Raw genomic sequence first — 26994 nt, 5'->3', positions numbered from 1 at the left:
TAAGACTTGTGTTTAATTTTCAATTAAAAGCAACCTAATTTGGTTGATGGTTTTACTTCTCAAAGGGAAATTGTAACTAAAATTAGGGTTGCACTGATGAGACATTTACAAGTACCCTCATTTGAGTACTGATAGTACTAATTATTGCCATTACACTTCTTGCAAATGGTTTATTTCTCTTTTTTTTTTTTTACTTCGACTATTTCTAGAATATTTCTTCCAGAAGAACTTGATATTCAATGGTGTCCTAATTTTTTCACATGACTGTATATGCGCTCTTTCTCCCATGGCTTACAGGCTATGGATTCCATTTCTCATGGAGCTTTGATTTCAGACGACTAACACCATTATCTTTCTTGTTAGACTAAGGCACTGGTGGGCCAGCTTGCCTTCATATCATCAAACCTACATTGATCCAAAAACATCAAAGACATCAGGTACAAAAGAGTGCAGCTTTCATACTAGTTTGCAGTAGGGACAAATTCCAAAACTGACCCTAACCCAAAAAAGGTCAGATGTATGCAACGGTGCATAGACGTGTCATCGCACACACCCTTCCAATTGGGCACAGCTGCACAGGTATCTTAGACCACCTGGCCCCTGCCCATAAATACATATGCAAGTTAGCATAGATACCTAGAAGGCAATCACCACGTGTCCAAATAACCTTGGCAACAGTGCTGTGGCAGTCAAGGAGACTTTGCTGTAATTAGCTCCAAATATCCCTCACGGTGTGTAGACAAACTAACTTCTTGAATGACAACATGGACTCAAACCTGACTGAAAATAAAACTTTTGTCCCCTCGTACCTGTTTTGTTCTACAATATGTGCATCAAATCCAAACAGCGCCCTCTAGCTGCTGCATTGAGCTCAATCATATCGTAATGCTGATCATTGTAATGTATACCAAATCATTGCAAAGACATGAATATGGCTCCTATATTTCTATTAGGAAAATTGTCACCACACTATGTGAAGTACTTTAAATCTTTAAAACCATTGAGGACATCACATAAAAAAATAAATAACGAGAAACCAGCCAGCGCACGCAGACCGATGTGCATTTACATCTACATGTAACAAAAAAAAGAAAATGTAGTTTACATCCGAATGAGGTTGTTTCCATCATTTCTGGAGTGTTACGTTATTGTATAAAACTAAACGTGATTGAGTTTCATCGCTCTGGTTTAAACTATAAAACTCAAACTGAATGGAGTCCTATTTCAGTGTTTTTAGATGGGTTTTAGGACTAAGAAGTTTGTTACTGTCGACTGAAAAAGTCTGCCTGAATTACCGCACACTTTCACGCAACGTTCACTTATATACAGCCTGAGTTGAGTGCATGAAACATTGTGCCGCAAGGTTTTTGAGTGTAGGCACCGTTTATGCATGAGGCCCCTGGTGATTACAGTCTTTGTTACAAAGATGTTCTTCTGCTGTCCATGACAAAATGACATATTTCCAAGATTTAGAAAAATAAAGATTAAATGAACTCCAGGTCCTGGCTGGAACTTCTTCTAGAACATCCCTAAAAGGACTTGTCAGTAAGTCAGTAAAACAACACATTTCTGTATGTATATATTTTACCGGATTAGGTTTGGTGAAAACTTTCATTATGTAAGGGTATGTAAGGGAGGTATGTAAGTTTGTTGTAATTTCTCCTGGGCTAACTCACAATATTACCAAGAACAATTACGTGATTTTTTTCACCAGGTTAAAGAAGGGTAAAAGTAAAACAGCAATTCTGTCTTCCCTTGAGTGACAAGGGAAGACAGAATTGCAGGCAATATCCACAAATGACACCTTTGTATGTTTTTAGGCTCACAGAGAGCACACTCTCCTACACACAACACATTTGATTAAAAAGAGCTGTCAGTGATGTCAACAGAAAGGATACGTGGTGTTCCCTCGGTGCGGCAGACCAGGTAGATACAGGCAGCCATGACATGGGCGGACTTGCGGCCACGTGTCAAGCTTTTATTGAGGGCCATCTTGTAAAAGTTGAAGGCCGTGTCCAAGCAGTGCTGGTTCATTTGAAGCTGGTGACCCAGGGTGTTGATGTGTTGTTTAGCTGAAGACACATAAAAAAAAACAGACTCATAATCCAATTTCAGATCAGATTCACAATAATTTGAGGCAGATGTAGTAGAGCAAAAGGTTCTGGGACACAGAGAAGATATATTGAGCTATAGAATAGAGCTGCACAATATATTGTGAATATATCAGTGTGTGCTATGTTTGCAAAGACTGTTTGGACTGCAATAATTATTGGTCAATAATTATTGCAATTGTACTTGCATTTTACATGCCAATGTAATATTTTGCCAGTTGGACAGAGACTCACAGCAGATGTTCACACCAGACATTTGACTTAGCTCCAAATGCTAAAGGTCACAGAGTGAAGGGAGCACGAATGAGAAGGAATGAAAAGAAAAAAATAAGCAGATATTGCAACCAACATTGTCATTGCAATATTTACCAATATTATCATTGCAAGATTTTTAATATCATGCAGCCCTACTACAGGAATTATTTCTATTTTACATTAATTTATTGCTCATGCACTAACCAGAGAGCTTTTTTTCTAAATTTCATTGCACTTGTGACAATGACAATAAGGGATATTCTGATTTGGAATATGATTATACGATTCAATTGACAATTGTCAAATCTGATTTGCTTTTCTACAAAACTTAGCAGCTGAATAACATCTTTTGTAATGATCTATGGCTTTTGTCAACTGACAGATGTGGTTTCAGTACTATGCTTTTGCTTGCTCATAAAAATGTGGAAAATCTTTTAAAATCAATTAAAGACTAAAGCTGACAGAAGTGATACCTTAATAAAGCTTACATTTGTAACATCGACCAGAATGAAATCAAAATTCTAATACTACACCCTGTTTCAGTTTACTCATATCCAAAAATCACAAACTTTAGTAAAACTGTAGTTAAGATGGGAGAAGTGGTACAGGTAAGCTAAATAAAAAGAACATGTAAATTATTGGCAAGACAGTCTCAGAAAATTTGAATATTGTTAAAAAGTTACATATTGGAAACTCATGGTGTCACACCCTAACCAGCTGATTAATTCAAAACACCTGCAAAAAGTTTCCTGAGCCTCTAGATGGCCTCTCAGTCTGGGCCAGTAGGCTACACAATCATGGGAAAGTCTGCTTACTCGACAAATGTCCAGAACACAGTAACTGACAACCTCCACAAGAAGGGTAAGCCACAAAATGTCATAGTTAAAAAAGCTGGTTGTTCAGAGTGATGTATTCAAGAATAGTAAGTTGAGTGGAAGGAAAAAGGCTGTTAGGAAAAGATGCAACAGGGAGATAAGAATCCATGTTGTTTGAAGTCTAGTGAGAAATGTCCAAGGTCAGTGATGATTTGGTGTCCCATGCCATCTGTTGGTGTTGGTCCACTTTGTTTTCTGAAGTCCACTATTGTCAAGAGGAAGATGAGAGACACCAGACCCAACAACCCAGATGACCCGAAGGCCGCTATCAAAACATTCTGGGCTTTAATTACACCTCAACAGAACCACAAGAGTTTGCTGACTAAAGTATTTTAACTGGATGTTGAAGCATTTGTTAAGAAAATCTTGTATTTTGGAGAGAAGTTGCATTTATTCTGTATATGTGTGCAAGGCTGCTGTTTTAGAAATGGCTACAATACCACACCTCACCAAGCAGATATGCATATCACATTAACTGACATAGGCTGAGAGCTGTTTGGCTATTAATTCCTGATAAGCATGTGGTGCCCGACTTAGTATTTTGATTAAATTTACTAAGTTTGTTAATGATTGACTTTGGCACTTAATAGTTATTCATAGCCAAACCAAACCTATATGTGGAAAACATGTCTTTATGGGTCTGCACTTTGGCCATACTGTTTCCATTTTCCAAGGGTTGAACAGATGGTGCTTCTGAGATGTTCCAAACTTGGGATGCAGTTTTATAACCCAACCGTTATGGAAACTTTTCCACAACTTCCTCCCAGACCTGTCTGTTGTGTCTCTTGGTCTTCGTTTGTTCATTCTTGTTCTCTAACAAACCTCTGAGGCTTTTACAGAGCAAATGTATTTATATTGACATTAATTTAAACATGGGTGACTTGTAGAGGCAAGCAGCTGCACTGGATTTTATGTAGGAGTACCATAGTAAAAGGAGAGCACAGATGCATACCACAATATTCAGACTTTATTTGTAAAAAAAACAATTTTCAAAATCGTGTAATTTCCTTCTACTTCACAATTATGTGATCTTGTGTTGATCTATGACATAACTAGGGTAGTCACGATAGAAAAATGTTAAACTCAATACCGACACTAAAATAAATACTCAATACCATGTCAACAATTTTTGAAGGCACAGAGCATCTTCTAGTTAAAATAAAAATATACCAAATTTACAATATGACAGTATTTTAACATCCTGTATTAGGGCAAAACCACAAAGTGTGCAACAATTCAGCCCTCATTTAAAAAAATACATCTAAAATATAAAATTAATTGTTACTTCTCTATTTGGTAAACCAATAGACAAGATAATCACCTGTAAACAAAGCATTAACTTTTGACTTTTTGAATCATCCCAAATTTATACAATTAGATTTACAGTGCCTTAATTATAGTATTGCTTCAACTGTAGGTTCTGATTAATCATTTTTTCAGTTTATGTTTTGTTCCATATCGATAGAATAGTTTGTAATGAGGTTTCGGCTGATAATATCACAGTTTGGGCGACGGCGATAGAGGTCCGTTCTGTAATCGGTGGGTTGCTGGTTTGAACCCCCACTTATACTCAGTCGTTGTGTCTTTGGGCAAGACACTTCATCCAACTTGCCTGCTGATGGTCAGAGGGCCCGGTGGTGTCGATTGTATGGCAGCTGTGGCTACAATGTCATTGTGTGAATGGGTGGATGACTAACTGTAGTATAAAGTGCTGTGGGGTCCTCGGACTTGATAAAGCGCTATACAAGTGCAGACCATTTACAACATTCATGTCCATATCCAGACATGATGCAAAACTCAACAGCAAGAACAATCATACGCCCCATGAGAGATGCTACTGCTGAGTAAAATCTACAGTTTATTGTAATGTTTCACCCACACTATCCATCCACCACAACTAGAGCAGAAAACTCTTCATCCAAGCATGAGATCCATTATTGCTTTGGTACTATTTTGGCACAACTGAAAAGATGACAAGAGTTTCATTATGAGTACATACACAGGCAGCCAACTCACTCACTAAAACACATGTTCCCCATCTGTAGACACACACCAGCACACTGCACAAGTAAGTTCAGGTACAGCAACAGATGGAGACTCAGGACAAAGGTATCTGTACTAATCGCTGTCAGTAAACTGTGGTGTCAGCCTACAGCTCATAACCTCAAATGTGCTCTACAGCTTGGGGAAACTGAACACACAAAGCCAGATGTGTAACCTTACTGAGTGGGATGTCTGGGAATGTGAGGGGCTGGGCTCATCATGCTGAGTGAATATGAAATCTGAGTGTACTCTGAGTCAGACAAACTATCACAGTCTACTTCAACCACATCTTGGATTAAAACCTCCAGTGGAATAGATAATCCTGTCTAACACCTCACTTTGTTCAGTTCAGTTAAAATGTTTGGGCTGGAATGGCTACATATCTGCTTGGAGTCCCAACAGAGACCATTGGTTTATGTTGTCGTACTATTTCCATGAATGTAGCTTTAAAAAACAAATCAGTAAAGTGAAGCTGTTCAGCATTTTTTGTTGGAACTAATTAACTACAGCAGCTTGGTAAAGAATAACATCGATTTATGTTATAAAGTCTAGATTTACATGTAAACCACTTTCTCTGATGTAGACATTCGATTTGCACTGATCAGGCTTTTATCGTCACTATTGACATTCTGTTTTGAACCTAATCTTTATCTGATTTTTACCTAACAGCGTGTGGTTTCTTGGTATTTACAGGCCAAACATGTGACCAGCAGGTTGGAAATCTCCAAAATCTATTTTCTTCCAGTCAGAAGGCACCATATACAACACCAATTCCCACGAAGTTGGGACATTGTGTAAAAAAAACTATTTATTTGTTTTGAATTTGATGCTTGCAACATGTTCCAACAGAGCTGGAACAGGAGCATGTTTACCACTGTGTTACATCACCTTTCTTTTTAACAACACTCAATAAGTGTTTGGGAACTGAGGACATTAATTGTTGCTTTGTAGGTAGAAATATACAGACAGACGATGTTGTTCTTACTAACAGAAGACAGTTAAAATGTTCAACTTTAATTATTTTGTCATCACAAAACCCTGCAGCACTCTGTTTCTAATTATAAATGAAGGCTCACAGAAGCAAGGATAGAAAAAAACATTTTCAATCCTTTCAAGAGTGGGGGAAAGTTTCTGTCATAATTGCAAGTACTAGAATATAACATTTTTATCCAGGAATGTTTGACATATTATGCTTTTAAATCCTTCCTTTCCACACTGAAATCATTCAGTTGTGGTCTTTATAAAGGGAAACTGCAATGCTTTGATCTAAACTCCTCCTTACTGTAGCTCCACAGGCTCCTCTTTCACCCTTGTTCTGAGTTGCGTTTGAGAGCAACTTGTTTTGGTGCTGTCTCTTTAAATGTTACTAAGGCCCTTCACACCCTGTCCCCCTCCAGGTCAAAGTTTGCTCCACTTCAACCCGTTCAGTCATTTTTGTATTTTCATAAACAGAGATACAATTATCTATTGGTGCAGACTCAAGACAAAAACAGCAAAAACAATGCAAGACTTTATGTAATAATACTATTCAAAACATGCAGTACGGTTCTGTCCTCAAGAAGCTAAAAGCAGCACACAGCACTAACATAAGCAGAAAGAATGATGCTACTGCTATCTAAACAATGGCCAGGACGTCATGTCAACACGCAAGAAATTCACGCCTAAAACAAGTGTTTGGTGTCCTTTTAGCTTTATTTGCAGCTTTCAGCCTTGCTGTGTCCATCGACTCCATAGGTTGCTGAAGGCACACATTCTTGAAGCGTTTCATGCTATGAAGAGGAATTTCCCCACTGATGTGGGAGCTTTTCCATTAAAAATAAAATTTAACCAGACACTTTGAAGAGGTTCTGATTCTAGGGGACGGTGTAATAAACTGTGTGGGTTAATACACCCAACAACCGAACATTTAGACTTATCCACTTGCAGCGTCGGTATACTTGGACTACAAAACCGCAGCAAAATATAAAAATTGCGCATACACAAAATTGGTTAGCTGGAAACCCAGGACCTTTTTTAGCAGTTCCGCAGCAAATACTGTGACGTAACATTTCGAAAAAGTTAACAGAGGATAGAGACAACTGAACAGATTGAAAAATATGACCCACATAGAATATAAAGATATCTATGCAACACCTGGAGAGACAAATTCAACTTTTCTGCACTCCTACAAATTCCAAGTACACAACATAATGTATTTCAGAGCTAAAAGAAACTGGATTTTGCATGATATGTCCCCTTTAATGTAGGTATTGTATAAATTGTGTCCCCGCAGTTTTTCATTACAACACCAAAATATTTGGTCTCCCTAGCTCTTTCACATGTGAAGTTTTAATGGAGTACCACTTTTCCGTGTACATACAAAAATACATATTTCCCTATTTACCTAATTCAGTGGGGTGCGAACCTTTTATTGTTTTTCATAATTGTATGCAGAGAGTTCTGCAGAAGAGGTAACAGTTTCAGGTTTGGATGCAGTTTTCCAAAAGCTCCCAATGATCCTCTTCACCTCCCATCACCTGCTCCACTGTCTATGCATCTTTTACATTTCTAAATTACATTCACATTTGCTTATGATTAGTTATGGAATCTATTCACTGTACTTACTGGCTGTTTTTTGTTATTCTAATATGTACATTTTTAACTAAAAACATTTTGTCTTCATTTGTGCTGTAGATATCTGATACATTGGGGAGAACAAGTATTTGATACACTGCTGATTTTGCAGGTTTTCCCACTTGCAAAGCATATAAAAGTCTTTAATTTTTATCATAGGCTCTCAACTGTGAGTGACGGAAAAAGCACATTGTGTGATTTTTAAGTAATTATTTTGCATTTTATTGTATGACAAATATTTGATACATCAGAAAAACAAACCACAAACCATATTTGGTACAGAAAACTTTGTTTACAATTCCAGATATCAGACGTTTCCTGTAGTTCTTGACAAGGTTTGCACACACTGCAGCAAGGATTCTGGACCACTCCTGCATACAGATCTTCTCCAGATCCTTTAGGTTACAGGGCTGTTGATGGGCAACGTGGACTTTCAGCTCTCCCCAAAGATTTTTGATTGGGTTCAGGTCTGGAGACTGGCTATGCCACTAGATGACCTTGAGATGCTTCTTACGGAGCCACTCCGTAGTTGCCCTGGCTGTGTGCCTTGGGTCATTGTCATGCTGGAAGACCCAACCACGACCCATTTTCAATGTACTTACTGAGGGAAGGAGGTTGTTGGCCAAGATCTCCCGATACATGGCACTATCTATCCTTCCCTCAATATGGTGCAGTTATTCTGTCCCCTTTGCAGAAAAACATCCCCAAAGGATGAGAATTCCACCTCCATGCTTCATGGTAGGGATGGTGTTCTTGGGGTTTCACTCATCCTTCTACTTCCTCCAAACATGGCGAGTGGAGTTTAGAACAAAAAGCTAAATTTTTGTGTCATCAGACCACATGACCTTCTCCCATACCTCGTCTGGATCATCCAGATGGTCATTGGCAAATGTCAGACTGGCCTGGACATGTGCTGGCTTGAGCAGGGGGACCTTGCGTGCGCTGCAGGATTTTTATCCATGGCGGCATAGTGCGTTACTAATAGTTTTCTTTGAGATTGTGGTCCCAGCTCTCTTCAGGTCATTGACTAGGTCCTGCCGTGTAGTTCTGGGCGTGTAGTGACCGCGGGAGCCTGGCACTGCCGCCTCCACACCACCGTCGAGCCCACTGCTCGATTCCACATATTGCCACTAGGCAGCAATGGGAACAACCTTTCATACGATCTTCGGTCATGACGAGTTCTGCTCCGGCGAGAAGCATTCAAAATTTGGCCAAAATCCAACCTTCCCGACGGAAGCTGCACTCACTTGTTTGTTAGTGGGCGGGGCTAATGTGATGTCATCAATTGACTGCACAAACATGTTCAGCATTGATCCATGATGATGCATACCAATATGAAGTGGATCTGATCATGTATGAGGGAGACCGAGCACTTGAATTGTCCTAGGGGGTGCCGTTGATCCAAATTCCAATGTAATTCAATAGAGTTGTTTGGGGGATGGCAAAGATCAACCAGTTTGGAGTAACTGGTTTGGAGTAAATCGGACCATACTTGTGTAATTTAGAGCCAAACGTAAGGCCATCGCATGACATCAGACTTCGCCATACCGCCAGAGCCACACCCTCCAGCCAAACCTCAAATTATTGGAGACCAACTTAGAACACCATGTTATCTGTCACCAGGGACAGTTTCATGCTGATTAGGTGAAGGGGATCAAATATGGACCACACTAAGCCCCTGTCCCAATACCCACACTACACCCTACACCCCTCTATGAAGTGTGTACTTTGTACAAGTGCATGTAGGGGTTGAAGTGCGTAGGTTACAAGTGTGCAAAATTGGAACAGTAGGGGTTACGTCATCAACTTCCACCTCTGCACCGTAACTGCAACTTCAAAAAGGGCTGTTTTCGCAGTCTTGCTGCTAATAAAAAATATATTTTAAAACGTCAACAAGCAATTGTTTGAGGAGAAAAAAATGCAGGAAGTGAAGGAGGCTTTTACACCAGACTCCTTGCGGCACCGGTGTTTCTTTGAAATGTAACTTCAGTGTTATGGCCTATTGACTGTTTAGACTCACTCTGAAGCCAGTGGTATCTTACAATGTTAAGCCTGGAAAACCAGTAAGAAAATATTTATGTCAGCTTGCTGTCTACAGTTTACGCAGTTCTTATTATTCTGATTTGATGGTGGATTACATTGATGGTTGTGATTGGTTTTTGCTCAGAACGTCAGTTGCAGCAGTGAATTGTGGGGAATATACTTCAGCAAAGTCCGCTTAGATGCGCGCTTAGCCGAAGTGTGGATTGAGGGCACAAAGGGGGTGGGGCTAAGGGCCACTCTGGAGAATTGGGACACACTACGCACTCGAACCCATTAACTGGAACGTGCAATTCAGGGACAATGGTGGAAGTGCGAGTATTGGGAAAGGGCCTAAGTCAGACATTACACTTCCTGTTCTCAGGGGTCGGGGCTTAGATGATGTCAGCATCTGATCATTGAATATTGTTAGGGACCGAATCAATCTCACAAGGTTTCAAGTCTCTACAACTTTCCTTGTAGAAGCTATATCAATTTTGTCTTTTATAGCGAGAGGTCAGATGTTGAAGCTTGGCCACGCCCACAAGCTTCGATGTTAACTGTCGCTGGGGGGGGGTGCGCTGTTGAGCCATTTTTATTGTGACTTATTGCGACTTTTGCGAAACCCTTAAAATACGTAATTTTTCCACCGGGCCTGATGCATGTGAAAATATTGTGCATTTTCATATATGTTAAGGCCTCCAAAAAGGCAATTCATTCGTCAGGAGAAAAATAATAAACACAGCACTTAGCTGCTCGGGCCTAATAATTAATTTAAGCTTTCCCTGCTAATAATGGAAGGAATTAATCAACTTTAAAACTCTAAAGCTGCTCATCATCTACTACTCTTTGTCAGTTGAGACAAAAAATATAAAGTAATAGTCTTATGAAGGGAGCAAAGGTTTTCTTTTTGTGTGGAAAATCCTGCATCTTCGTTAACAGAAGTCTGAAAAAGTTATATAAAGTGGTAAATCGTCATTTACTTAATACACGTTTTTAAATGATCAAAAATGAAAACTAGCTCATTTTTAAAATGGTTTCAAATTAGAACTGAAACTTCTTCCTAATATTTTATTTAATTTGTCAATTTAACTTTTTTTTCTTATTTTACTATCCGTTATAGATTTGAAAATAGTCCCATTCCCTGAGTAAGATGGGTCCCATCATTGAAACTCCGGGAAAGGTCTTAGCGGCGTGGTGACGTCATCAAGTATGCTGTGTACCAATAGACGATAACTATAATCTGTACTTCGCCAAGCACACAAGGCATACAAGGATACTGAAAAAAAGCCCCCAATGCATTGTGGGAGTCCGCATGGGCGGTATGCTGTTCGAGTGCGTTAATGTTCCACGCATGCTGGCCATGATTTGTATTTATACTGTTGAAACTTTCTACAATTTCAAATTAGTTTTTTACAGATCAAACGCAGATTTCCCAATTATGTGTGATTTGACTGGAAGGAAAAAATACGAATCTTAAATCATACCTGTCTGACTGACTTACATTTACAAAATTACTTTATGAATGTTTTTTATTGACCAACCTTAACCCATAGTCAACTGCTTTTTAAGGACAAATCAGAAAACGGCTAACATCTGTATGAGCAGACCAGAGCTTAACAAAAACCAAACACTGGAAACAAGCTACAAAATTCTGATTATCATCTCTACACAAAGCCAATTCATTTATCCGATTAGGAATGTTTTAGCTACAACCACCAAGCTGTAAACATAATCATTGGTGTCATCAGTTTTACAAAAAAAAAAAAGCAACTATGTTCAGTCAAGAAGCTGAAATAAATATTATCAAATCTTTTAAGCGCAACACAATCAGGCTCCCTATGCTAATAAGATATTTGGTGATGCTTGTTTTTAAAGTAGCATAAATGTTTTAAAAGGATACAGGGCAGGTGAAGTTGTAAAGTCATGAAGAAACTACATGTTATGAATCTTTGCAATAACTTGAAGCAGAAAGACTAACACTTAAGTATCTGAATGTTTATTTATTTATTATGTTGTCATTGCAATATACACCAATATTGTAGCATATAGTTTTTCTGAATAAAGAGCAGTCCTACTATGTACTGACTTTTTTTTAAAGCCAAATCAACGCTCACTAACCAAACAATGATTGTCAAAAATCAGCAAGAAAAACAGGTGTACAGATGGTACAATGTTACAAATAAAATATTTCACAATAAACCAGCTGCTGTGAAACCAAAAGGTAATTGCAAAGATATTTCCTGGTGTCACAGATAATAAGCAGGAGAGGAAGTCAGCCTGCGGCTTTAATTAGGGCTTTTGTTCACAGGTTCATATTATTTCAACGGCCTTCACCAAACTCTTCAGCTCTAAACTCAAAGCCCAGATATGAATGAACAACATCTCATGACATTTACATGAAGAGAAATAAGGACACTCTAATGGATTGACATTTACTCATCCATCTGACTAAAGCACCTGGGGAACAAACATACCCAGAAGAGTTTAAAACTAAAGGTTCACACTGAACATACTTAGCTTTTAGGGGAGCTGATCAAAGCAGCAACATGCAGTGTATGTACAGTTTACACCTGAGATAGGTAGTTCGAACACCTGCTCATCTCTACCAACAACAAGAGCTGTGTTTTTGCTAGTTTAGCCTACAGAGCCCCCTATCTCCTACAAATCAGCCAAGCTTTTCATGGTTGATTTACTGGGGACAGGAGGAGGCATCCTCGCTGATGTGAAGGTTCGACTCTCCCATCACCTCTAAAAAGCCGAAACATTACTGCAACTTTGAATGGGAATACATGGAACGTTTCAGAAGCGTATTGAAACGATGCCACTGCAAATGAGTGCTGTAATCAAAGATGAAGGGAGTCCAATGAAATATAGTGACTTTTTTGGACAGGCAGTGTATAAACATCTATTAACTGTTACAAGTGCCGTTTTTCAGGAGCTAATTGTCGGAGTCTTTCCAACTGAGGAGGTTTACCCAACAAATAGAGAATCTTATTGTTATTTGTCTACTTTTAATTATGTGATGGGGGGTTGCTCCTCCATTATAGAACATTATCAGGCATTCAAGAGGCCAACCATTCTATTTGCTAATATAATAGGCTAAAGGCAGTTAAAAAAGTCAACTCTTATAATTTTTTTCATTTTAGAAATATCATTTAAAACATATTTTACAGTGAGCACTCCCCCACACACGTTCTGAGGCCACCCTTTCTCCAAGTATTAATAATGGACTTCACATAGCAGCTTGGCTAGAAAAACAATTTTTTTTGTTCTTATTTCTTCTCATATTATCGTTCTTATAAGAAAAATTTGAATCTGCTATAAAAGTAATCAGCGTGTCAAAGCTTAATGCCTACCATTTGAATGTCATGCTGTCTGTTTAACAACTTACTAAAATCTCTACATACATATACATACATACATACACACTTCCATCATTAACCTTTGCAGCAAGCATGGCCAAACCTAATCCCAAAGTTACTTGGAATTATATTGTGTTGTTTAAGTGTTCCCCTTATTTTTTTGAGCAGTGGTTTGGACCAAACCAAGAGAATTGAAATACTTCTGGGTTGAGATGTCTCCAAGCATCAGAGTTTGTGGCAGAAATGATCAAGAATACTATTAGTTTGGCTTGACAAGTATCTTGAGGGATATTTATAAATAAATAAAAAATCATCTTGGACCAGGTTTAAATCACCACCCAGTATATTTTCAGTTGAATGTGTAGTTTTTTTAGACATTTCAAATGTGAAGTGATCTCATCTTGAAGCCTTTTATTTTCATAGACGTTATTGTACCCATATACGTTTAACAAAATAAATTTCACGTTGTCAACATTAATAAGACTCAAGCAATGCCCATGACTATCTACTATGTGTGAAATAATGTGACCAGGAAAGTTTTTTAATAAAACAGCTACCCCTGCTGACCTAGAGTCGCCATCACTAAAGTAAGCTCTGTCACCACACTGCTGAACCCAAACTGAAACATCCTCTAACTTTGAATGTGTTATTTGTATAAATAAATAAAAAAGTTGGTGCTTGTTGCCCTTTACAAAATAAAAAAATACTTTCTTTTTGCTAGGTTTCTCAGTCCCCTTGCATTAAGAGATAGAGATTTCACGTTTAAATGTAAAACATAAGACATTACATGAAAAATATGAAATAAAAGAAAATATTTACTCAGTACTACTTCCAAATGTTATTAAATGGGATATTACCAAAATGAACCCCTGCTAACATTACTAAGCTTGAACTATGTCAAACCTGGACCCAACAGTATTAAGGCACCACTCTCTGTCCATTAATGTAGGCGTAGAGACCCTTAAACATAGTCTTAAGACACTCCTTCCTTCCTTGCTTGCTTGCTTCACTTTAGGCCAGACGGTCTTCCTTGATGAGATCTTCGAACGAAGGTTAAGGTCCTCTTGTACCACTCTGTTGGGACTCAGCCATGGATTTCAACATTAAACTCAAAATAAATCATATTTAACTGACTTCCAGCAACTGAGGAAAGGGGCGGGGGGAATAGCAGCAGACTTCCCAGGATGCCACTGTCTGAATAAGAGCACCCCCTCTCCAACAAGCCGACTTCTTCCACACGGCCTTCGAGAGGGACCGGATAGGGGAGACAAGCGCGCTGATGTCTCTTTGCTGGCAAACAGACATAAACTCTTCAACTGGATCCACGAATGTCATACGATCATCGATCATATGCAAAGTTAAGTACGAATGAAATACTGTCTGTGTATCCGGTATTTTCATTCATGAACAGGGAAATTAAGGTGTAAGAATTGCTTACTTTCTCTGAGGCCTGCAGAAGCAAACTGTCCCAGAGAAGTTCCCTACAGAGAAGCAGTTTCTACAAAGCCGAGCGGCGCGGTTTCCCAGTCTGGAAGGAAGACAGCAGAGACCCCATCACCGTGGTTACGGTAACGTGCAGTGTGGTTGGCGGACAGAACGGGCCTTCTTTCATCCACAGCTACGGAGGTTAGCTAGAAGCTAACCGTTTGTTCACAGACCGGCCGACAGAACAGCCGCCACTCCCACAGCTGAGGAGGTTAGCTGTGGCTAACCGTTTAAAGACTGTGGACGTTTCTTCAAACCTCTCCACCTTGGACAACGTTTCTCACCACAGTTCATGAGGTTAAGTGTTTGGGCAGAATAACATAGAAGTGATTTAGATTGAAATGATCTAAACGTTTTTCATTTTATGAAGTTTGGTTTTGTTTGTGTTGATCTCAGCTATCTTAGTGCCAGCAGGCTATCTCCTCAGCACGTGCTCAGTTTGTGTTCTGTTTGTGTGTTTTTAAAGTTAAGACAAACTTTAGTTGAAGGTTGATTTTAAACAGAAGATTGATCATAACGCGCCGTCCGCGTTTATGCATTTTAACCCTTTTATTAACCCTGGTATTTTAAAAAGGTATGTGTTTGATTCTGGTGCTAAAGAATATTTAACAGAAAGGTTGTTAGTTTTCAAGCTAGTGAATAATAGTCCCTAAACATTATTTCACTAAATCTGATAACTAAGTAAACACCATTAAGCCCCATTTCTCCAGAAAGATTTGGCTCTTTTCCAAAATACTCCCTTAATAATATTTCTTTGAATATTATCTTAATAAATAAAGGCAGCTAATTAGACACCATAGAGAAATAGTCATCCAGAAGGTTGGTTTTATTCAGCCAATCATTATTTAAAACATTATTTTATTAAAATAATATTTTATCTGATCTTGAATTGTGAATGGTTGTCTAAGCGTTTTCTGATTATTGCCTAAGCTGGTTCCAAGACTAACTTAACTTCATTTCCAGATTCTTCACGATAATCCTTGGTCCTCAAACATAAACATTGCATGGTAATGTTGCATCACTCTTTTGGTCATGATTTTCAATCATCTTTTTAATCAACTTGTTTATAGTGTACATAGCCCATTAGTCTTCATTATTCTTTAATTCTGCTCGGTAGTTTAGTTGGGTTGTTTTAGCATAGTAAAGAGTTTGTTGATTGAAATATGTTTGACTTTGAGTTGACTTATTTTTGTTAATAAATTCTTGTATTTTAAGAAATTGTGTGAATTCATTCCATGTGTGAGCAGAGTTTTGCTGTTCAATAATGTCAGAGCTCGTCTCACACCTTTTGTTTTGTCCTAATACCATCGCCTTACTGGGCTGGTATTCACAGGACAACCCTTAACAGACCGAAATATTATTTGATACAATATTAAAATATTAATATTAAATAATATTCTCAAATTCATAATCCCATCAACTCCATCTCAATTGTTTTTTTCTCCAAATCTGCTGCTCTGTTTTTCAACTAAATGTTCTGTTCTTTTAGACTTTTCACCTCTGGCATTAATTCCTTATTTTTTTCCTGGCATTATTTTCTGCCCTCAGCATTGAATTCCACAGCCTTGGTGACATTAGCAACGGTTAACGCGTTTTGTTGCAGATCCTTTTTGAAGTCGGACATCAGTGCTTGAAGTCAATCAATTAATTGCTGCAAGAATAGTGGCGTTAGAAACTGGCTGCATGTTGGCCTCAGCGCCAGAAGTCACAGTTTCAGGTTTCTGAAGCTCTGATTTTTTTCAATAGTCATGTGGGAAGACCGCCTTAGCTTTAGCATTAACTTTGGGATTAGGTTTGGCCATGCTTGCTGCAAAAGTTAATGACGGAACTGTGCATTTTATTTATAAAATTATATATATATATATATATATATATATATATATATATACACACATACATACGCACGTGTCTGTGTGTGTGTGTGTGTGTGTATAGTGTATATAATTAGTGTTTTAGCTTCACTCACGCTCAAAAAAAATAAAGGGAACACTTAAACAACACAATATAACTCCAAGTACCGTATTTTCCGCACTATAAGGCGCACTTAAAAACCTTTAATGTTTTCAAAAAATTACAGTGCGCCTTGTAATCCGGAGCGCCTTATATATGGATCAATTGGTTAATTGGTTGATCCATACTGGTTGTACACGGCGCTCTGTCACAATGTTTCAGTACGACTGGTAAACTACAAAGCCGCACCGTTTGCAGCATTACGGCTACCGTAGTCAGGGGCGTCGCCGAAGTAATAGCGGTAAACACCTGTACTGTGCTTACTCCTAGTCCAACACCACTTGTGTGTGTTTAACGTTTGAATGTACTGTTGCAGGAATTGCCTGAACTATATGTGATTAGAAGCTCAATGTGTGGGGTGTATGTTTCGTGTGTGTGTATGGAAGATGTTGACATTACTCCTCCGGACAGAGGTGGCGCTGTGTGCTGCCGTAGCTGAGAATCAAGAGTGAAGAAGTGACGTCGGTGTTATTGTGTGTGTGGGGTGGGTAGAGACGGCGACCGGAGCAGCGGTGTATGAGTTTGTAAGCCCTGTGATTTTACGGGCTGCAAAGTCATTAAAAAGAACCCCGAATCTCATCAACAACTCGGTGTTTTGATGCTGTTTCTTCATGCTCAACTCAGCAACGTATGAGTGAGGGAGTTAACCCCGAGGAAACTAGTAACTTCGGCCCTGGAGAAAGCGTCTCCCCTGTGTCATCAGACTACGGTCAGGGGACAGAAACAGGAAAGGTTAACAGTACTAACGTTTGATTTAGTGCATCAAACTGTTTCTTTTACGTGTTTACTGAATCAGGGAAAAGTTCCCTTTCACGTTTTAACTAACGTTTGATTTCAACTTCAACTTCATAGACTCCAATGCATTCCTAACGTGCGGTTGGCTCTATTCAATAGAATTCTATGTAGAGGAGACCTTACCATGAGAGTGAATGGAGTTATCAGAACGCTGGTTTGTAGTGTATTAATAAAGTTTGACTGACTGACTTATCTGACTGTTTTGTTGACATTCTCTTTAGCACAGCTCCATCTAGTGGATGCATAACGCAACCCCAGTCAAACATTTGACTGCAGTAGCTTCTATTCTATGCGCCTTATAATCCGGTGCGCCCTATATATGAAAAAAGTTCTAAAATAGGCCATTCATTGAAGGTGCGCCTTATAATCCGTTGCGCCTTATAGTGCGGAAAATACGGTAAATCAAACTTCTATGAAATCAAACTGTCCACTGAGGAAGCAACACTGATTGACAATCAATTTCACATGCTGTTGTGGAAATGGAATAGACAACAGGAGGAAATCTTTGGCGATTAGCAAGACACACTCAATAAAGGAGTGGTTCTGCAGGTGGGGACCACAGACCACTTCTCAGTATCTATGCTTTCTGGCTGATGTTTTGGTCACTTATGAATGTTGGTGGTGCTTTCACACTCGTGGTAGCATGAGACGGATTCTACAACCCACACAAGTGGTTCAGGTAGTGCAGCTCATCCAGGATGGCACGTCAATGGGAGCTGTGGCAAGAAGGTTTGCTGTGTCTGTCAGCGTAGTGTCCAGAGCCTGGAGGCGCTACCAGGAGACAGGCCAGTACACCAGGAGACGTGGAGGAGGCCGTAGGAGGGCAACAACCCAGCAGCAGCACCACTACCTCCGCCTTTGTGCAAGGAGGAACAGGAGGAGCACTGCCAGAGCCCTGCAAAATGACCTCCAGCACGCCACAAATGTGCATGTGTCTGCACAAACGGTTAGAAACCGACTCCATGAGGATGGTATGAGGGCCCGACGTCCACAAATGGGGGTTGTGCTCACAGCCCCACACCGTGCAGGACGCTTGGCATTTGCCAGAGAACACCAGGATTGGCAAATTTGCCACTGGCGCCCTGTGCTCTTCACAGATGAAAGCAGGTTCACATGAGCACATGTGACAGACGTGACAGAGTCTGGAGACACCGTGGAGAGCGATCTGCTGCCTGCAACATCCTTTAGAATGACCGGTTTGGCAGTGGGTCAGTCATGGTGTGGGGCGGCATTTCTTTGGAGGGCCGTATGCTGGTGCGGTTGGCCCTGGGTTCCTCCTAATACAGGACAATGCTAGACCTCATGTGGCTGAAGTGTGTCAGCAGTTCCTGCATCATCTTTAAACTCCAGGGTGAATTGCAGAGTACCACAGGGTTCAGTACTTGGGCCAATTCTCTTTACTATATATATGCTTCCAATAGGTAAAATTATCAGGCAGCATAGGATAAATTTTCACTGTTACGCTGATGATACTCAGCTTTACTAATTCATGAATCCTGATGAACCCAACCAGTTAGATAGACTACAAGCATGTCTTGAAGATATAAAAACTTGGATGACTTTAAATGTTTTGCTTCTAAATTCAGACAAGACAGAAGTTGTCATCTTTGGATCGGAGTCTTTGAAAAAGAAACTGCTTAGTCAATCACTTAACTTGAATGGCATTAAATTGACCACTGATAATAAAGCAAGAAACCTTGGTGTCATTTTTGACCAGGACATATCATTTAAATTCCATATTTAACAGGTTTCTAGGATTTCCTTCTTTCACCTCCGGAACTTTGCCAAAATTAGAAATATCCTATTCAGGAGTGACGCTGAAAAACTAGTCCATGCATTTGTTACTTCAAGGCTGGACTATTGTAATTCTTTACTATCAGGATGTCCACAAAATGCAGTTAAAAGCCTTCAGCTGATTCAAAATGCTGCAGCAAGAGTTCTGACGAAAATTAAAAAGAGAGATCATATTTCTCGCAGTTGAGCTTCCCTTCATTGGTTCCCTGTTAAATCCAGAATAAAATTTAAAATTCTCTTCCTCACATATAAAGCCCTTAATGATCTAGCTCCATCATACATCAGAGATCTGATGGTTCCATATGTTCCTAACAGAGCACTTCATTCTCAGACTGCAAGTTTACTGGTGGTTCCTAGAGTCTCTAGAAGTAGAATGGGAGGCAGATCCTTTAGCTATCAGGCTCCTCTCCTGTGGAACCAGCTCCCAGTTTTAGTCTGTGAGGCAGACACCCTGTCTACGTTTAAGGCCCCTACATGTGGCCTGTTCTGGGGTGGCCGGGCTCTGGTTTGGTCTGGCCTCCCGGGATGCCCCGCAACGTTCCAGACCCTTTGTGGGGTGCCTTGAGACGACATTGTTGTAAATAAGCGCTACATAAATAAATAAACTGAAACTATCTGTGTAGTTATGCTGCTATAGGTTTAGGCAGCTGGAGGACATAATGACCACTTTCACCCTCTTCGCTACATTCTCACACTACTCTCCAATTTTGCATTATTTGCCGTTATTTCAGTTTTTACCTTTATGTTCTTTCTCTTTTCTCTTCCTAGAAGCTACACCTGGCCTGACTCTGTGTCTACATGTGTCATCTTTTTGGAGAGGGGCATCATCCAAGCTTCTGCTGGCAACAACTTAATGCTCACCTTCTACAAATGATCCACATAGCCCTGTCTTTTAGTGTTTAACCCTTTCTCTCTCCTAGATATAGCAATTGACTGAGCTTTTACTGTAACTAATTATATGTGCTCTCTTTAAGACTCCAACCTTGAAAACTGGCTCAAAGTTTATGTTCTTTCTTCCTAGATGAAACCACTAAAGGAGCTACATCCATTAACATTTACTTTTCCTTCCCATAGAAACTACTCCTGGATTAGTGCTTCTTTGTTCTCTTTGTGTCTCTGCTCTGTTCTCTCTAACCCCCAGTCGGTCGTGGCAGAGGCTGCTCACACTGAGCCTGGTTCTGCTGGAGGTTTCTTCCTGTTGAAAGGGAGTTTTTCCTCTCCACTGTCGCTACATGCATGCTCAGTATGAGGGATTGCTGCAAAGTCAACGCCAGTGGTTGTCCACTGTCTCTACATGCTCATCCAGGAGGAGTGAATGCTACAAGTCTCTGACTCGATGCGATCTGCTGGGTTTCCTTAGACAGAAAAACTTTTTATCCAATTTGAATAAATAACTAACTGACAGCATTGTTCAATGGTTAGGATTAATTGGAATGTATGTAGCCGGCTTTGTGAAGTGCCTTGACACATGTGTTGTGAATTGGCGCTATATAAATAAACTGAATTGAATGAAGACAGTGAAGCTATGGACTGGCCTGCCCATTCCCCAGACCTGAATCCGATTGATCACATCTGGGACATCATGTCTCGCTCCATCCACCAACGTCACGTTGCACCACAGACTGTCCAGGAGTTGGTGGATGCTTCAGTCCAGGTCTGGGAGGAGATCCCTCAGGAGACCATCCGCTGTCTCATAAGGAACATGCCCAGGCGTTGTAGGGAGGTCATACAGGCACGTGGAGGCCACACACAATACTGAGCCTCATTTTGACCCGTTTTAAGGACATTACATCAAAGTTGGATCAGCCTGTAGTGTCTTTTTCCACTTTAATTTTGTGTGCGACTCCAAATCCAAGTACTCGCCCTTACAACTTTCGATTAGCGGATGTCGAGTAGCTACATCGTGCAATGAGCCAATTAATGAGAACGGTTCCACATTCTCCGTGACTACTCCGAACGTCACCGTCGACGGACCTGCTCTACGTCGTTCTCCGTCAAATTACAGAATAACTCCAATTTTTTATTCTATTCCGGTCCGTCTTGCTGGCAGGGTCAACCAATGTACCTCTCTCGCATGCTTTCTATCAGGCTCTAAGGAACTTGGAGTGGACAAATGTTGCATTTGAATGACAGTCATGTAGTTAATTAATATAACTTTTTCCTTAGTGTGTAATGTTTCAAATACGTTTGAATAGCGCAAACTGGGTTGTTCTTTCAGCAAATTGCATGTATACTCCAGTTAACCATTACTAACTTAGTTGATTATTGAAATAATCAATTAATCCGATTAATAGATTCACCCCTAATTTATAATATTGTATAAACTGCTTAGACAAACCTTGTTTAGCAATAAAAAAAAAAACTGACTTGTTTTCAATCTCCAATCCAACACTGGTCCATGCCTAGTTGTGATAAATGATGTTTTAGGTCTAAGAGCGCGCCTACAGCATGATTAAACACCCTCACCACACCTTCACAGCAGCTCACTGTGTACGAACGCATGGGAAGCTGATTATGCTAACACATACATAGAGGGTGGACGGTGGAACCATTATGAATCATGGAGCTGGGAAACTGTTGTGGGGAAAGTCTCTGGAGGACCAAAAGACATAATGAGCATTTCTCAGAGACTCCAGCAGATTTACAACCACTCATGAATCTTCACACAAACAGAGCCTGAGGACATTCTCATGGTTAACATTAAAAACAGGCCAACAAAATGGCCTCCAGCACACAAACACAAAATTGTACAATATGCATAGCCTTATAGAAATATTCCTTTCCCTTCAACTTTCTCATTTAGTCAATTGCAAACTAAAATTTAAATGTATTTTAAGAATCCACGCAACAGGCCAACACAAAATAGAGCATCAATTTCTTCTCCATAAACATCAGATCTGTTGACAGGACAACCAGTAGTCAACCTGTCAACAGATCTCTGCAGCCCTTTCAGAGCCACAAAGGACTCTAGGCCAGTTCTTGAATTAATATTGTACTTGTCCGTCTAGTCAGCTTAGCTAGATGACCATGTCCTGCACCACACTGCTCTAGTGGTGCTGGATTATTATTATTTTAAGAAAACCAAAACCTGCTTTAAACTGCTCAACTTTCCCCTTAACCTGTCTACTGAGTTTCCTGGGCTCCATGATGCTGGTTGTTCAATAATGTTCTTGAACAAAGCTCCGAATCCTTCACAGAACAGCAGGATTTGGACCTAGATTGCATTACACACAAGTGGACTTTATTTACCAATTTTCCTTGATAAATTTTCTTCCTAGGGTTTGATAACCATGCATATTTTTCTTCATAAATAAAGCAATTGTTTGTATTGACCTTTTACATTGAATCCTAATAAAAAACACAGAATTTTGTGTCTTTTTACTGTATGTAGCTTTATAGGTAAAATTAGATGTTACAGGTCATAAAATCTGAAAACCCGTAGCTTCGTTTCCTTTATTAAACTAATGACTTGGTAATAAAAACATTGAGTTAGAGGTTCTGTATCACAGCCAGCCAAATGAAAAAAAGAACATTTCTATCTCAGCATCCCACGACTCCTGCTGCTCAGTTCTAACATTTTGTATGCACAATACCATTGATTATTTTATTGACTAAACCCTATACTGAAAAATGTGATAACTTTTTTAAAGTCAGAAAACAAATCAAATTTAGAAGGGCCATAATTATAGTGGAAGTGGTCGACATTTTTGTCAACCAATAAAGATAAAAGTCTACAAGTTGAAAACTAGGCAGTGACTTTGTCTTCCCAAGGAGCAGGAAGTGAATTACTGCAGGCATCCTGAGAATGGTGCAGCTGGATACTTTTGGAATGCGTCCAGCCGGAGGTGGAGTCCCATGTCTCCATTGACGTTGCTCCCCAGAGTCTGTAGTAAGATGCTGAGGGGCGATGCGCAAAAACAGTCGAAACAGGAAAGCAAAGAGCGGGTATATGGGAATGTTTCACCAGTCAGTGGAGCAACAGTAACCAGTAGCAACAAAAACACAAACCAGGAAGCAGACTACTCTGAGATCAATGCAGATGTACAGAGGTATGGATGCTTCCATTTTATACCTCGAACTACCGGGCAAATTTACAAGGCTATAAACTGAAAAAATGACAGTCATGTTATTATTATTATTATAAATTGTTTTTAGCCACCAGCAGCTGTCTGTGTTGGAGCTGCATGAAGCTAATCTCAATGTTGAGGCCCTGTCCTCCCTAGGACAGTAGACCCTGGCTTTGATAAATACTGCTTTCTATTTTTAACATAACCTGTAAGCTTCAGGAATTTCCGCTTTCAGATGTGTTGGCAGCTATCAGCTCCAGGAAGCCTTTTAGTAGTTTCACTGCTTTGTAATGTCAGTGGCTACCCCCAAAAACCTGTTGCAAAAAAAAGTCATAATTCTGAACAACAGACTGCAGCCACTCTGACTATTTTAACCTCTTCCAAATGCTGCAAAACTAGAAGAGTCATTCTAGAGAAAAGCAAACCAAAGAGGAGACCACAGTGAGAGGTAATGCTTTGCAGCCAGTCCATTTAGCAGTGGTGAACATAGAGCTGGTCACTCACCTCTCTGCAGTGTCTGAGCTCGGGACTCGGACCCCATACCAGAGAAGTGTCCATCCCCAAATGATGGATTTTTAGGACCACCTAAAAAGAAGGAAAAAAGATTTTATAAAACAAAGTGCTGAAATGCAATGTTTATTTCCTGTATTTACATCTCTTTGCATTCCTCTGCATTTTATCTGAGCAGTTAACATTCACATCTAGGGCTGAAACAATTAATCCGATGAATTGATAATTGAAATAATCATCAACTAATTTAGTGATGGAATAATTGTTAACTGGAGTATAGAGACTCTAAAACATGCCATTTGCTGAAAGAACAACCCACTCAGAGCTGTAATTAGGCCAAAGTTGTACAAACAAAATATACATTTTGCATTTAAGATGAAAAACTCTTTGTCCGTAAATTAACTTTATCCAGAACTCCTCAAGAGGCATAGATCTAGCTTCGCCTGGTGTAAATTCTGTAAAAAAAATAAAAAATGTAAGCACCTTTTGCTACCTGATTAAATAAAAAAAATAGTTCACAGAATTATCAATTAGCAAAATAATTGTTAGTTTTAGCCCCATTCACATCACAACAGTTTTCAACCTTGAATAGAATCAGAAATCCAAACAAACATTTGAAAAAAAAAACAGCTTATTTTTATTTCTATTTTAACCCAACACAACCGTTAGTAACTAAAGATTTACCAACTTCCTACCTAAAGGAACCTGACCGTGTGATATTACTGCACCCTCTAGTGGTCAAATGGCTCAATTACAGGCATAAAATGAAAACATCTGTTTTTTTCTAGCCAAAACTGAAACATGCTGAGACAGTTATTGCAGTTGCAAAATTTCACACTGGAAAATTCAGAATAATCCAAGCCTTTGAATACGTTTATTTATTGGGGACGGGTGGGGGATAAATTAGTTGTTTCAACAAACCACAATTACTGGGGCAACTAACAATTCCTAACAAATACAGAGAATGAAAGCAATATTACATTTACTTTCTCATTTTTTAGAAAAGCTGAATTAGTAACCCCGACTCCCATAGTCTGGAGTATAAATATGAGTATATAACACTGAGGCTTATTTCTATTTAATATGGCAAAGACAAGCAATCATCACATTTAAAAAAAAGGAAGTGTTATGATCATCTTAATGGAGAAAATAACTGCTTGACTAAACCTTATCTCAATGAGGTTGGTAATAAAATCAAGACTGAAAAAAAATGTATTGTATAATCAAATAATATAATCATAAAATTAAAACAAATATTCAAATCAAAAATGAATAAATAGCAACTTAAAACCTCTATGAATTAAAATATGCGCCGTTTCAGCCAAACAAATCACTTAGATTTGCAGAGTGGGAAGACGATTACACCTTCACTTCAGACCCAGTGTTTAATGATGAGGGAACGTATGCTTCAGCTCCGACTGTCTGACAACTTAGTCCCAAACCCACAAGAAGGAAATTCATAAAGAATGCGTTACTGCTGTCGAAGCTGCAAGGTTCATTGTGAGTCCAGTGTGCCCAGAGAGAGCTTTCAGTGTCTGTGAGCGTATTTTAGAAGCTGCAGGAGACTAACACCAGAGACTCTCAGCAATACAGTATTTGCTTTTTTTTTCCTGGATTTGTAACCATCCACCACTAGGACCACAAATGCACTGAGCATTAAACAAGCTTTCAGCTTACTACAATCATGTAGTGAAAAAACAAAAAAAGAAACCGAAATGCTCGTGCATTCAAGTCTAAAACAGAAAATAATGAAAGGCTTCATAAAAATAAATCAAACAATTCACATATTGAACTCAAAAGTAATAGGACTTTATTAAACGAATTGACATTTGTGAATTAAATATTTTCCACACAGTATAAACCCGTTTATCCTACATTCTTTGTTTATTTGTGCCATCCAGCCCAAACATTAGATTGTCTAATGATTATAAAGACTACATCATTCTAATAGGAAAAAATTGCAAACCCACAAACTGAAACTGTTTGAACTACAGTAAGAAATACAGTATTTAAATTAAAAAATAAATCAATAAAATCCAAAAGCCATTTTAAAGTTACCCCCAAAAAAAACAAAATACACAGGTAGTGAAACTGATGGTTTCGTTGTAACCTAAAACCTACATAAATTAGAGACATTTGTCTATTAGTGGGAAGTATTCGCCAGGCTAGGCTCCGTTAGCAGCCATCAGTGATGTGCAGATAATACTTCATCGGCACATTTTGTCAATATTTGTCTCAGGGTTTGATTGCAACTCTTTTAAAAGAATTGGCACCATAAAAATCAAAGCATTGTGAAGCGATGATCCAGAAAGCATCATACTTCATCTGTGGCTTTAAACAAATCGAGCTCCGGCTCCCCGTCTCCTAACACTTTGCTTCACTTTGGCGAAGCAAGCTCCCCAGTCTCAGCGTCTTCTACCAGCCCTCGGTAAAAGACTGTGCTCCCCAGCCCAGGCTCCACCAGCAGCCCCAGTCCCGGCCTCCTCTACTAGCTCCACCAACAGCTCTAGCCTGCTAGCCTCCATGATCTAGCTGCCTTATTCATTGTTCGATTACCGATTAGCCACAGAAATACTCGGGAACTAAAGCCTTTGTTGATGACTCAAGCGACCATTGTGTAATATAAAATAAAAACATAAAACAAACACCCTCTCCAGCAAAGCAGCCTTGAACAACAAAACAGAAACGAACATGATAACCATGTGATCTCTGAGGAGTCCCATCAGTCTCACCTTCTGAAGAAACAAACTGTCCAACAGCCAGGGAGCCCCCGCCACCCGTCTCCACAAACTCCACCTCGGACACGATGATGTTGTCCTCCAGCACAGAGCCGCAGCCCATGCAGACGGCATCGCCCCGCGCATGGTCAACGTCGATGTCCGAGCTGCCGCAGTGCTTACACACTTTAGAGCTCATGGTTCTGCTCTGCAAACCTCAAAACCTGAATCAAAATATGAGAAGATGTCAAAATTAAATTCCTGGATAAAATAAGAATAAAAGATTTGCAACCTTTACCTCTGCTAGAGAGGAACCATCAGGGCCCTCTCAGGCG

The 26994-nt window shown here is 39.5% G+C and overlaps 1 protein-coding gene across 2 annotated transcripts in view; it reads right to left on the bottom strand.

The window, feature by feature from the left end:
- Window positions 1-26994, bottom strand: part of brf1a (BRF1 RNA polymerase III transcription initiation factor subunit a) — a 119438-nt gene that overhangs the window by 83976 nt on the left and 8468 nt on the right. For both annotated transcript variants that reach the window (XM_047392913.1, XM_047392912.1), the window contains 3 exons: window positions 26675-26883; window positions 23937-24017; window positions 1899-2072 (listed from right to left, as the gene is read on the bottom strand). In XM_047392913.1, the coding sequence (XP_047248869.1) occupies window positions 1899-2072; window positions 23937-24017; window positions 26675-26858 (439 nt within the window). In that variant the 5' untranslated portion in view covers window positions 26859-26883. The remainder of the gene's footprint in view (window positions 1-1898; window positions 2073-23936; window positions 24018-26674; window positions 26884-26994) is intronic.

The sequence above is a fragment of the Girardinichthys multiradiatus genome, chromosome 19, assembly GCF_021462225.1.
Source record: "Girardinichthys multiradiatus isolate DD_20200921_A chromosome 19, DD_fGirMul_XY1, whole genome shotgun sequence".
NCBI lineage: Eukaryota > Metazoa > Chordata > Actinopteri > Cyprinodontiformes > Goodeidae > Girardinichthys > Girardinichthys multiradiatus.
The sequence above is the reverse complement of the archived record's forward strand: the minus strand, read 5'-3'. Positions and strand labels throughout refer to the sequence as shown.